At 38.5% G+C, this 12,956-nt stretch overlaps 1 protein-coding gene across 1 annotated transcript; it reads right to left on the bottom strand.

The window, feature by feature from the left end:
• Positions 1-1,948: 1,948 nt before the first annotated feature.
• Positions 1,949-12,381, bottom strand: LOC140542969 (myosin heavy chain, fast skeletal muscle-like). The gene is made up of 39 exons (XM_072665936.1): positions 12,294-12,381; positions 11,818-11,951; positions 11,568-11,724; positions 11,436-11,463; positions 11,193-11,304; positions 11,012-11,104; positions 10,853-10,916; positions 10,655-10,753; positions 10,455-10,558; positions 10,231-10,369; positions 10,015-10,133; positions 9,771-9,920; positions 9,517-9,687; positions 9,131-9,431; positions 8,932-9,005; positions 8,767-8,854; positions 8,535-8,652; positions 8,319-8,442; positions 7,737-7,873; positions 7,386-7,641; positions 7,063-7,305; positions 6,616-6,792; positions 6,373-6,518; positions 6,152-6,242; positions 5,683-6,072; positions 5,371-5,497; positions 5,172-5,290; positions 4,877-5,073; positions 4,590-4,773; positions 4,337-4,502; positions 4,124-4,248; positions 3,737-4,045; positions 3,462-3,665; positions 3,050-3,175; positions 2,794-2,964; positions 2,607-2,711; positions 2,431-2,526; positions 2,140-2,271; positions 1,949-1,969 (listed from the first exon to the last, which is right to left on the bottom strand). The coding sequence occupies exons 1-39, from the start codon at positions 12,364-12,366 to the stop codon at positions 1,949-1,951; spliced, it is 5,670 nt and encodes a 1,889-aa protein (XP_072522037.1). The 5' UTR covers positions 12,367-12,381.
• Between the last annotated feature and the right edge of the window lie 575 nt (positions 12,382-12,956).

Here is a 12,956-nt window from a genome sequence, read left to right as displayed (position 1 = left end):
GCTCAGACTTCCACATTGTTTTAAATGTAGTTGATTCCAAAAAGTAAATGACATTTTCTATCAGGACACACTGCAGAGAACATTACAGAAGTCTTTCAAGACTTCAAACTTGGTTAAAAAATTCTTCACTGTCTTTGCTTTCTCCAGCTCATGGATGGTCTTTCCAGTCTCACTGATCTGTTCAGTCACTCTGGGGCAAGACAAAAATGCCTTGTATGAATTAAGTTTCATTAAAAAGCAACATTTGTTTATGTTCCATGTGGTCATCCTTGAGGTCATATCTGAGGACGATTGTGTGGCTTTTTGCACCAAAAATAAAATAAACATTTATTTTTATTTTTCAGTATTTTTTCTTCCCTTGAAATTAACCATATACTGTTACTGTGCCTTTAAGACTTATACACAAAAGTTTTTTGTCACTGTCTGCCTTGTATTATGTCTCATTCATTTACAAATCTCCACTTCTAGGCTGCACAATGTTAAAAATGTAGTGAGTAAAAGTACAAAAGTACAAATTTCTCTTGTGAAATGTAGAGAGTAAAAATAAAAAGTACTAAATTAAAGAAATAAAGATAATAATAAACTGTAAATGTTTGGCTAGCATATGAAAATTTAGATTTGGTTGCCTTACCACAATGTAAGCAGTTCTATCTGACTGTTTTCTTGGTATTTCATACCTCTTTTTGACCTCCACAGTTCCCCTGAACTGTAATTTCTTAATACCATTTTGCACTGTAGGAACTGTAGGCTTTTGCATATAACTATATTGTCATTACCATGGAGTAATAAATTAGTATTATACATATATAGTATAAAAAAGTTCCCAGTTAGGTTTCTCTGTTCCTAAAAGGTGCAGTTTCTGACATGTCTTAACATTTTAATATGTTAATATGCAGTTATATTCTGTAATAATTATTAATTTGGCAAACTTTGTTGAAGAGGCATGCAGTATTAGATTTTCCTCGTGAGCAAATTTGCACTTCCTCAGTTACTTTAGCCTACATATAAACAGCAGTGTTCTAACCTACTCATTTAAGGATGTTAGGTCTTATTGTTTAAAAGTTTTTATCTACTTGTGTGTAAGGGAACCTCAAATTTAAAATAGATTCATTGTTATTTAGCATAATGCTATTGTAAATAAAGTACTGCATCTTCTAACTATATTTGCAAAATGCTGTTATGAAGGGTATAGTAACAGATCTGCATTGTCAAATGAAAACACTGCTTTAATGTAAAAGGTGCTGAACATACTAAAACAATAATCACACTCTAAGTATTTTAACTGTTAAGGATAAATGAAATACATTTTGTGGGTAATGATATCATTCAATCAAATATGGAACTAAGCTTGGTGGATGGTGGATGCTTGTTACATGTGTGATGTGCCAAGTAGGCTAATTTTGTCTTTATGCCTGGTCAGAATAGTATCCGTATTTTTCCAGTGGCATTGCTGAAGACAATCTACATTTTTTGATTTGTGGTGGGCTACTGAAGTAAAGTGAAACTTTGTTCTTGCACTGGCACTCCTAAATAAAAACTTGCTGCAATTTTTAAAACAAATCCAGAAAAAAACAGGTTGAGATCATTTCTATTTGCTCTCATTGTCATGACAAATCTAGTAATCTGTTTTATGAATTAAGACCAAAGACCAGTGTATTAATTGCTGGGAGACCATTCTCAGCATAGAACTGTGGCAAGCATGGTAGTGACCGGTTGGTAAACACAGTTTATGTAATGTTAATTTTCTTTATTTGTTTATGTTTACAAAGGCAGGCCAGTATAAAATTTAGTCTGCTTTTCCTTCTTTGGAATGAAATATTTTGTATAGAATAAAAGGCAAACGCTTGATTATTGCAACAGTTTTATGATTTATTGATGTTGTGAATAGACATCAAACAAGAAATGCATATTATATGATTGCTTGTCAGTGTCCCATCAGGTGCTTGTTTTATTCAGCAATGTCCTTGCCCTAAAAATAGATGTACACATTGTTAGGAAAGCTTTATATTAGATGTGTGTGTTTACATATCAGAGAAAAAGTTCATTTTAAAGGTGTTCTATGTCACGAGTAATTGTTTTTTGTGTAATTAAATGTTTAAAATGTATGGAGTAAACCTGTTTGACTGAAAAAAAATTTACCTTTCCAGCATCACGGCTCTTGACTCTCAGCTTGTTGACCTGAGACTCAGCGATGTCAGCGCGCTCCTGGGCTTCCTCCAGCTCATGCTGCACCTTCCTGTACCTGGACAGGTGAGTGTTGGCCTGCTCCTCCTGAGAGAGTAATAAACATCACTAAGTTATTAACAGTGAGAAAGTGATTCATGCTAGATCAGAGCCAATAGGATTGATGGACTGCAAAAAAAAAATGTTTGATATATGTTATGTAGATTTACACATTGATAATGATAATGTAGATAATGACACACTTACAGCTTCCTCAGACTGTCTTTTGTAGGACTTCACTTTTAGCTGAAGCTTGTCCACAAGATCCTGCAGTCTAGTCACATTCTTCTTGTCTTCTTCAGTCTGTAGAGGTTGCCTTTGGTTAAGTGTTGCATCATTCTTACAGTCACAGTAATCAGAACATGACTGAGTTTGTTTTGTACCTGGTAGGTGAGCTCTTTCACTCTCCTCTCATATTTGCGAACTCCTTTAACAGCCTCAGCACCGCGTCTCTGCTCAGCTTCAACCTCAGTCTCCAGCTCACGCACCTAGAATTGATGTTTCATATATCAAACTAGAATTGGTAACAAAAGTATGTACAGTTTTTAGGATATGTCAAATACAACATACCCTAGACTCCAGTTTCTGGAGCTGCTTCTTTCCACCCTTCATGGCAAGGTTCTCAGCTTCATCCAGACGATGCTGCAGATCTTTGACTGTAATTTCAAGGTTCTTCTTCATCCTCTCCAAGTGAGCACTGGTGTCCTGTTCCTTTTTCAGCTCCTCTGCCATCATGGCAGCCTAATGAATGAACCATGCAGTAGGCTGCTGTCAGTTTGAAATCACATGAGTTTAAAACAAAGTATTTTTAGAACTGAACACTCACATCAGTAATAGCTTTTTTGGCCTTCTCTTCAGCATTTCTGGCCTCCTGGATTGTGTCATCCACCTCACCTTGAATCTGAACAAGATCAGCCTCCAGCTTCTTTTTGGTGTTGATTAAGCTGGTATTCTTTTGGAAAGAAAATTTAGGTAACACAAGTCAAATACTTTAATTCGGATTTAATTCAGATTTACCTTTGAGATTTTTTTGGAACAGTTATTGCATTTCTCAGTTGTATATCTCAGTTGTATATCAATCAATTATTTTTTTGAAATATAATAATCACATTTTACCCCTTTTTGTGTCAGATTACAGTGTGAAACGTGTGTAACCATGCAGTCTGCATGATAAAAGGAGATAATTTATGATATGGAATTTCAGAGAAAAAATAGTTTTTAAAATAGTTTTAAAATACCTGAGAGTGCAGCAGTGCCACACGTTCACTGACATCCACCAGCTCCTGTTCAGCCACTTTGCGGCCTCTCTCTGTCTGTTCCAGTGCAGATCTCAGCTCCTCGATCTCGGCCAGCATCAGGTTATTCCTGCGCTCCACCATGGCAACCTGCTCCTTCATGTCTTCCTGTCCTCTGATAGCCTCATCAAGGTGCAGTTGGGCATCCTGAAAAGAATCATTGACATTTCAAATAACTCTAACCATAAAAATAAAAACAGTGTCGATGTAAACAATACCTTCAGCTGTCCTTGGACGTTTCTGAGCTGTTTCTGGGCCTCAGCAGCCTGACGGTTTGCATGGCTTAGCTGAATCTCCATCTCATTTAGATCTCCCTCCATTTTCTTCTTGACTCTGAGGGCATCATTCCTGCTCCTGATCTCAGAGTCCAGAGTGCTCTGCATGGACTCAATGACCCTCTGACTGTTCCTCTTAATCTGCTCCATCTCCTCATCCTTCTCAGCCAGCTTCCTGTCAATCTCACTCTTTACTTGGTTGAGCTCAAGCTGAATGCGAAGAATCTTGGACTCCTCATGCTCAAGTGTGCCCTGAAGAATTAGATAAATGTTTAGTGTAAACTCAAATCTGTATTTAGTCATATTAAATAAATATATATGTGATGTTACCTCAGCTTCCTCAAGAGCAGCCTGGATTTCTGATTTCTCAGTCTCCACTGTCTTCTTTGCCTTCTCCAGTTCATGGATCGTTTTTCCAGTTTCTCCAAGCTGTTCAGTCAGGTCAGAGATCTCCTCTGCAGAAAGTAAGAGGAATATGTTTCTTATTTAAGATCTACCAAGCTCTAGAGATAATCTTTCTATATTCATTTCTGAGGTACATACGCTGCAAATTCTTGTTCTCTCTCTTGAGGGTCTCCAACTGGTCAAGAGCTTCCTCATATGAGTTCTTCATCTTAAAGAGCTCAGTGCTGAGAGAGCGAGCCTCTTTCTGGGCTCCTTCCAGTTCAGCTTGGCCTTCCTCAAATTTCTGTTTCCACTCTGCCAATACCTGAAAATTCAATGTGAAGAAACTAGATGCAGTGCCAACTGAGTCATTCAGCACTTATTTGGGTCTTTTTAACTAAGAGATTTTAACCTTATCAAAATTCCTTTGCTTCTTGTCAAGGTTGGCAGCTAATGCATTGGCTCTCTCAACATCAATCATGAGGTCCTCCACTTCACCCTGCAGTCTATGTTTAGTCTTCTCCAGAGAGGCACACTTGGAGTTTACAGCTTCAATGGATTCCTCAGCATCTTGTAGACGTTGTGTAAGTTTTTTTCTAAGAATATTTGCAAAATGCAGATTCACTTAATCTCAGAGTTTTGATTAATTAGATTGTGTACTTTATATAATGTATATTGTAGTTTATTTTATTAATTTACTTGGCTTCTTCAAGCTCCTCAGTACGCTGGATGGCATCGGTCTCATATTTGGTTCTCCACTGAGCCACCTCGCTGTTGGCCTTGGACATTCCACGCTGAAGCTCACCCTTGGCCTCCTGCTCCTCCTCAAACTGCTCTCTGAGCAAGTCACAGTCATGACGAGCTGATTGTACAGCATGAGCCAGGGCGTTCTTTGCCTAAAATGTAGCACACATTTCTTGTTAATGAAATGCTGCTTGGGTGCTAAAAGTGCATGAAACAAACACTTGTTGCAAATATTATATTTTAAAAGTACCTTAACTTCCTCTTCAATTTGTCTCTTGAGTTCCTCAATCTGCTGTGTGTAAGCTTGTTTTCCTCTGGTCAGCTGAGAAACAAGTGCTTCCTTCTCCTCCAACTGACGGCCAAATTCCCCTTAAAATATTTGATAAATCATTACACTAAAGTCAAACGTATAAATCGAGTTTTTATACTAATCACTTATGAGTACTTACCATTCTCCGTCTGAAGTCGTGCTTTTTGTGCACTTAAGTCATTCAGTTGACGAACATGTTCATCATTCTTAGATTTCAGTTCACTCAATTGGTCCTCAAGAGTGCGGGACATCTTTTCTAGATTAGCCTAGAACAAGGATCAATTTCCATAAAATTTTTGGGCAGAAATTAATCTGCTAAAGGCAATGGTAAATCTTGAGTGCACTCTGATTACTGACTGGTTACTAACTACTAGATTGTAAAGGGTTTTCCATTGTTAACCTCTCGGAATTTTAAATGACATCGTATTTTGCGTCTTGATATTAAAAATACCTTTGCTTTTGCCACAGCCTCCATGTTGCTGGACAGGTCATCTATCTCCATCTTATATTCACTCTTCTCTTTCTCCAGCTTCTGTTTGACCCTCTGAAGGTTGTCGATCTGCTCTCCAAGCTCAGCAACACTGTCAGCTTGTTTCTTGCGGAGAGCAGCAGCTGTGGCTTCATGCTGCAGAGTGGATTCTTCTAGATCACGGCGCAGCTTCTGGAACTCAGCCTCACGTTTCTTATTCATCTCAATCTGAGCAGCAGTGGCACCACCAGCCTCCTCGAGCCTCTCACTGATCTCTTCAAGTTCCCTGGAGAGATCAGCTCTCTGCTTCTCAACTTTAGCTCGAGCTGCACGCTCAGCCTCAATTTCCTCCTCCAGCTCCTCAATTCGAGCCTAAAAATAAGGTTTCAGGTGTTACGTGTTTCTGTTTCAAAAGGGTTTTATAATTAAAGTCTTTCAGATTAATCCACACCTGGAGTTCCTTAATCTTCTTTTGAAGCTGAGCACCCAAAGACTGTTCATCCTCAATCTTGCTTAAAAATTGGTTTATTTCAAAGTCCTTCCTGTATGACAAATATGAAATTGCAAAGAATTAATAAAACAGTAATTGCTAAAAAAACATTTTCCTGCAATGACCATCATTATATATATATATATATATATATATATATATATATATATATATATATATACTTTTTAATCTTTTCTTCAGACTGCTGCCTGTCATTTTCCAGATCCATTATGGACTCCTGGGCCAGTTTCAGGTCACCTTCAAGCTTTCTTTTAGCTCTCTCAAGGTCCATACGGAGTTTTTTCTCTTGCTCCAGTGAACCTTCAAGCTGAATTTTATGAAGACCAGTAAATGTAAAGGACACCACACAAGAACATGATTGCCAATATTTTAAATACTCAACTGATTATTTTTTACATACGTACATCATCCACTTGTTGCTCAAGCTTGGTTTTTGATTTGGTCAGAGTATTGACTTTGTCTTCCTCTGCTTGAAGATCGTCAAGAGTCTGCTGGTGTGCCTCTTGGAGAGCTTTCTTCTCTTTACTGAGTTTGGCAATGCTCTCATCTTGAGCGGCCATCTCTTCAGTCAAGTTCTTCACCTTTGTAAATTCATGAATGCAGCAAATGCTATTAATATCACATATTTTTCTGAAATTTTTTTGTTTGTAATAAAAATGTACATCTGGCTTTAATTAGCTTAACAGACTGCAAGTGATCAAGTCTGTTTTTTGTTAGTTTGTTTAGCCAGTGCCTGCTAATGTGTAAGCCCAATTGGACCTCAACATTATACATTGGATGTTCCTTTGAATGTGGTTACTAAGAGGTTATTTTTTTGTGCATGCAAGTTCATTTTTTTGACAAGCATCAACCTTGTTCTCAGTGGCATGTTTCTCCTTCTCCACTTTAGCCAAGGTGAGCTCCAGATCATCAATATCCTTCTTCAGCTCAGAGCACTCATCCTCCAGTTTCCTCTTCTTGGCGGTCAGCTCAGCATTGATTTCCTCCTCGTCCTCCAGTCTCTCAGTTGTCTCTTTAAGTTTTGCTTCCAGCTGGATCTTACTCTTGATGAGCCCCTCACACCTTTCCTCAGCATCTGAGAGGTTCTCAGATTCCTGTAAATGTAATGATTTTAGTGCCAGTGAACATTATCCAACATGCTTCAAAGTTTTACAACTTAACATTAAATTCTTACAGATGTAACTTGCAGTTGCAGGTCATTTTTCTCCTGAAGAAGTGACACCATCTTCTCCTCAAGATCTTTCTTCTTGGCCAGTGCCTTTGCCAGATCCTCCTTCATTTTCTCATAATTCTCCTTCATGGCAGCCATTTCTTTCTCTGTCTCTGCACTCTTCAGCAGAGGCTTGATCTTGAAGTACAGCTTCATCCATGGCCAGTGTTTCACATTCATGAATGAGCGGATGTTGTACTGAATGGAAAAGATGGACTCTCTGCAATTCAAAATGGCAAAAGTTTCTTTTAGTTTAGCTTTATTGCAAATCCATATATGATGTGTTTTTGCTTTGTTGTCTGAACCAACATATACCTCCTCTCCATCATCTTGACAAACTCCCTCCGCATAAGGAAGCCACGGCACAACGCTTGAGTCATAGTGACTAGAACTGCTAGTTTGTCATCTCGCATCTCCTCAAGAGTACCAAGTAGACCAGCTTTGAAGAACACCTACCAACAGATAATGATATTTAAGACTACAAAATGTTGTTTATGTACCTCTACAGAATTGATCAAACATCATGCCACATATATATTATCCTTATACCTGATTTTAAACAAGAATACATTCTCACATGAAGACATAAAGGTATTTGACTATTAGTAACACTCCCTTGTGTAGAATCTTCAGCCTGCTTGAGTCAGTATGTGAGTGAATGTGTTACAAGGCAGGCCGGAGGTATTTTGCATCTAAAAAGATGTTAAAGGGACTAAGCAAAAGATTATCTTGGCAAATATGGCACAGATGACTCAGTCATTCTGTTTACATAGAATGTCAAAAGGGACCATGCTACCTAGGAAATACTGTTTGCTACACCAAATTCTGCACTTTGTTTCAGTGAGACTGTCTTTTCAGGTGTTGTGCCTTGGATAAAAAAAAAAAGTTTTTGTGTACCTTGGTGTGCCCAAACTTGTACTGGGTGTGATCCACATCAATAGAGCTCAAGAGTTTCTCTGAGGCTTTTTTGTTGTCAATGAACTGTCCCTCTGGGATGACACTGGCATTCAACACTTTGTATCTGTATTAAAACCGCTAAGTCAGTGTATATAACAATTAAGCTATATAACGAATCGTCATAGATGCGAAAATATCTAAAGTGAATGAATTGACCTTTGCTTGAAGTCACCATAGAGGATTCTGCTGGGAAATCCCTTTCTGCAGATTCTGATACCCTCCAGCACACCATTACACCTCAGCTGGTGGATAACCAAGAAGTTCTCCATCAGACCTAAAATAGTCAGTACACTGTTACAATATCTGCAACATACCAGTTTAAAAAATATTTTGATCAAGATTAATACATTAGGATTTAAAATGCTTTTAAAGTTAGAAGCACCCATACCTGGAGTCTTGGACTCATTTGGAATCAAGCAGCGCACAAAGTGAGGGTGAGTGCTCCTCAAGTTAGTCATCAGCTTTGCCAAGTTCTCCTGCAGAAAATTCATTTTAGAGTTTGTTGTAGTTTTCAAATTATATGCTGCAGTTGTTTTTGTAAAGTTGTTCTTACCCTAAATAGAGCAGACACTGTCTGGAAGGAACCACCCTTCTTTTTGCCACCCTTCTTACCTTTGCCACCAGCATCTATAAACAATCAGAATGAATGATCATTGGGAAGTTACAGTTAGCACTGTAATTTTCTGTTGATTTGCACTAGTATCCAAATAATTATTTTAGATTTTTTTTAGAATTTGTTTGCGTACCGTCACCAGATGCATGACCAATGTACAAGAGGGACAGAAGTTTGTTTGCTGATTTCTGGTACAGCTGTACAGCAGAGTCATTCAGGGGGTCCTTGTTCTTGTCCAACCAGCCTGAAATGTTGTAATCCACAGTGCCGGCGTAGTGCACCAGAGAGAAGTGAGCTTCTGCTTTACCCTTGGTGGGCTTTGGCTTTTGGAAGGCACTGCTTTTGCCAATATGCTGGTCGTACAGCTTGTTCTTGAAGGATGTGTCTGTTGCCTTGGGGAACATGCACTCCTCTTCCAGGATGGAGAAGATGCCCATTGGCTGATGGTATCAGATTGTTTTAGTGGTAGGAATGAGGTGAAAATATGAAGTGGTTTATTATGATTATTGAATTTAAGTGGCTTACCTTTTCAATCAGCTCAATGCAGGCAGCCAAGTCCATACCAAAGTCAATGAACTCCCACTCAATTCCCTCTTTCTTGTACTCCTCTTGTTCCAGCACAAACATGTGGTGGTTGAAGAACTGTTGCAGTTTCTCATTTGTGAAGTTAATGCAGAGCTGCTCCAAGCTGTTGAACTGTTTGAATATATGGATGTTACCTTACTGTTCTATTGTAGAAATCTTACATTGTGAAGTGAACAGGGTAAAAAAATACTTACATCAAAGATCTCAAATCCAGCGATGTCCAGCACACCAATGAAGAACTGCCTTGGCTGCTTTGTGTCCAACATCTCATTGATACGCACGACCATCCACAAGAACATTTTCTCATAGACTGATTTGCACAGAGCCATGACAGAATTGTTCACCTGTGGAGTCCAGAAATATGATATGGTCCTGTGTTGATTTTTTTTTTCAATTCAAAGTCTTATTTGTTTTGTCAGTTACACAATATCTCATTACCTGAGGTACAGTCTGGCCTTTGGTCACATACTCATTTCCAACCTTCACTCTGGGGTAGCACAGAGCTTTCAGCATGTCAGCAGAGTTCAGGCCCAAGAGGTAGGCGATTTTATCAGCCACTGAAGAGAAAAAGTAAATGATTACAAACTGCTATACAGCACTGGAATGTGAAATCTTTGTGGTAATATTTTATGTTTGACTTGACTTGATGTTTACCCTCAGTGCCATCAGGCTCAGCCTGCTCCTCTCTCTGTTTTTGCTTGAATTTCATGTTGCCATGATGCATCACAGCACCAGTCAGCTTGTAGATGTTGAATTTCTCATCAGCAGTAAAGCCCAGGATGTCAATAGCAGTCTAGTTTTGGGGAAATAGAGTGAAAGGACCGTTGATAATGAGACATATCTTGCCTGTAGATTGCTAAGAGTGAAAGTGTGCTTACATCTGTGGCAATAAATTCCTCCACATCATTGATGCTCTTGACTGTGACTTCACCCTGGCTGATCATATGGTAGTCATAGGGGTTGGTGGTGATGAGCAGTGCCTCTGTGCAGAAAAAAAAAATATATAAAAAGTTAAATTATTTGATCTAAAATTTTTGAGTATAGCCATAGTAGTCAACCGACAAAGTAGATTCAATACCAAGCAGCTCTGGTTTGTGTCCAGTCATGAGTTGGTAGAAGATGTGGTAGCTCCTCTCAGCACACAGCTGGAAAGTGACTCTTGACTTTTCCAGTAGATCTGTTGATACATTTGTGTCCATTCTTAGATTTACCAGAATGTTTGGTATTTGTAACTGTGATTCATACTGCATAACAGAACACACTATTTGAAACTTACAGGTTTCAATATCAGCTGAGGCCAGTTTGCCAGTTTGCCCAAAATGAATTCTGATGAATTTACCCTGGTTTACCAAAAGATTTTATTCAGTTTTATGTAGCATTTATTATTTTTTCATTAAACATATGAAGACTTCCAAGACTGTTTGTTAGGACTTACAAAACGAGAGGAGTTGTCATTCCTGATGGTCTTGGCATTACCATAAGCCTCCAGCAGGGGGTTGGCTGCAATAATTTGGTCCTCCAGCGAACCCTAGACAACGTAATAGTTGTTTTTGAGGAAAGGCTGAGTACTGATTACTCACTGACACATGTAGAATTCCCATTCCATCGTTTCTAACCTGCATTTTGCCAGGAACAGGCTCTGTTTTCTTCTGTCCAGTCACTGCAATTGTTGCAAAGTACTGGATGACACGTTTAGTGTTCACAGTCTTTCCTGCCCCGGATTCTCCACTTGGGGAAATAAACAGGTTACAGAAACATTAAATGACTATGTCAGCAATCCTCTGTTTACATGTTTGACATGTTGAAAGGTTGTAAATAAAAGACACTGTAATTTAAACTTCTTATTAATGTGCACTTACGTAATCAGGATGGACTGGTTTTCACGATCTAGAGGAATTGTCAGAAATGTTTGAGACAACCTATACACATTTGTGAAACTAAGACTTGAAGCATTTGTACTTGATTAGTTCATTAAATCAAAACAGTCATACCTGTGAGCATGAACTGATAGGCATTATCAGAGATGGAGAAGATGTGGGGTGGGGCTTCAACTCTCTTCTTGCCTCTGTAGCCATTCACTACGACTGCATCATACACTGGGAGCCACTTGTAGGGGTTCACAGTAACGCAGAACAACCCTGAGTAGGTCTAAAGATGTAAACAGCACCATTTCCAGAAGGTCATTATGGTTCAACTCCGGTTTAACTAATGTCTTATTCTGGCATGTTTTGTTAAACTTACGTAGATCATCCATGCTGCGTAACGCTCTTTGAGGTTATACAGCACAGAAGGTTCACTGAGATGGGTCATCATTGCCATGTCCTCAATTTTGTCAAATTTGGGAGGATTCATGGGAAAGATTTCATTCTCCTTAACTGTAAGGGTCTGGAAAGGGAAGATGAGTAAATTCCAGCACAGTTTGCTGACTGTACAAACAAAATGTCAATAATTAAATTCATCTGCTGAGATAGAACAGCATCCCTTTCCTTTTTCCTTTGTTTTTAAGATTGTGTTATTAAAATGTTGCTGTTTTGGCTTTATTATGATTACATTCTTAATGTGTTTTCAGTCAGACTTTGAAAACTATAAAGGCTGGGGTATACTACTGCAGTAGTATTTAGCATTTATATCTTGGCTGCAAATCATATTTGCAAGCTAGATCCTAAGATCCAAAAATGAGATATCTAGAACTGTAATGTCATCTTCTGTCTTTTCACTTACTTTTCCACACAGAGTTTCGACAGTGGCTTTACCACCCTCTTTACTCTTCAGTGTACCCTTCAGGTACATCTCAGCAGGCTCAGCAACGAAGACGGCTGTTTTAGCATCAAACGGTTTGTTTTGAGCTTCAATTCTCTCTCTTTCTGGCTTGCGGAGGTAGATGGCCGCTGGCCCAAAACACTCCATCTCTCCATCCCCCATGATGATATTGTACTGTAGAGCAAACACAATGATTTGTCGTTTCTGCAGTATTTTTCAAAAAGCCAGTATGTTCTCCTAAAATATTGCTGTCTATACTACTTTTCATATATGCACATGTATAAATATCTGCAATAATGTGTAAAGATTTTAGGCATCTAAGCACATTATTTAAAACGATCTAGGAAAGGCAGATTTGTACTTGTAAAAAACACCAGATTATATTGGAACAGAGGCAAATACACATTAATACAGTTAAAAACTAACTTTGAAGAACAAAGATTGGTTCCATATTTCACCTTTTGCAGGCTTGTTAATTTCCATCACCAGCTTACCTGATTTACCGTCATTCAGCACTGATTTACTAAACCGATGTTGGATGATAACTATAAATAATACTAAACTCCCATGAGGAGAGCTTATAGATGTTTTAATGAACATAATCGTGTAGAACCACTACT

The sequence above is a fragment of the Salminus brasiliensis genome, chromosome 21, assembly GCF_030463535.1.
Source record: "Salminus brasiliensis chromosome 21, fSalBra1.hap2, whole genome shotgun sequence".
NCBI lineage: Eukaryota > Metazoa > Chordata > Actinopteri > Characiformes > Bryconidae > Salminus > Salminus brasiliensis.
The sequence above is the reverse complement of the archived record's forward strand: the minus strand, read 5'-3'. Positions and strand labels throughout refer to the sequence as shown.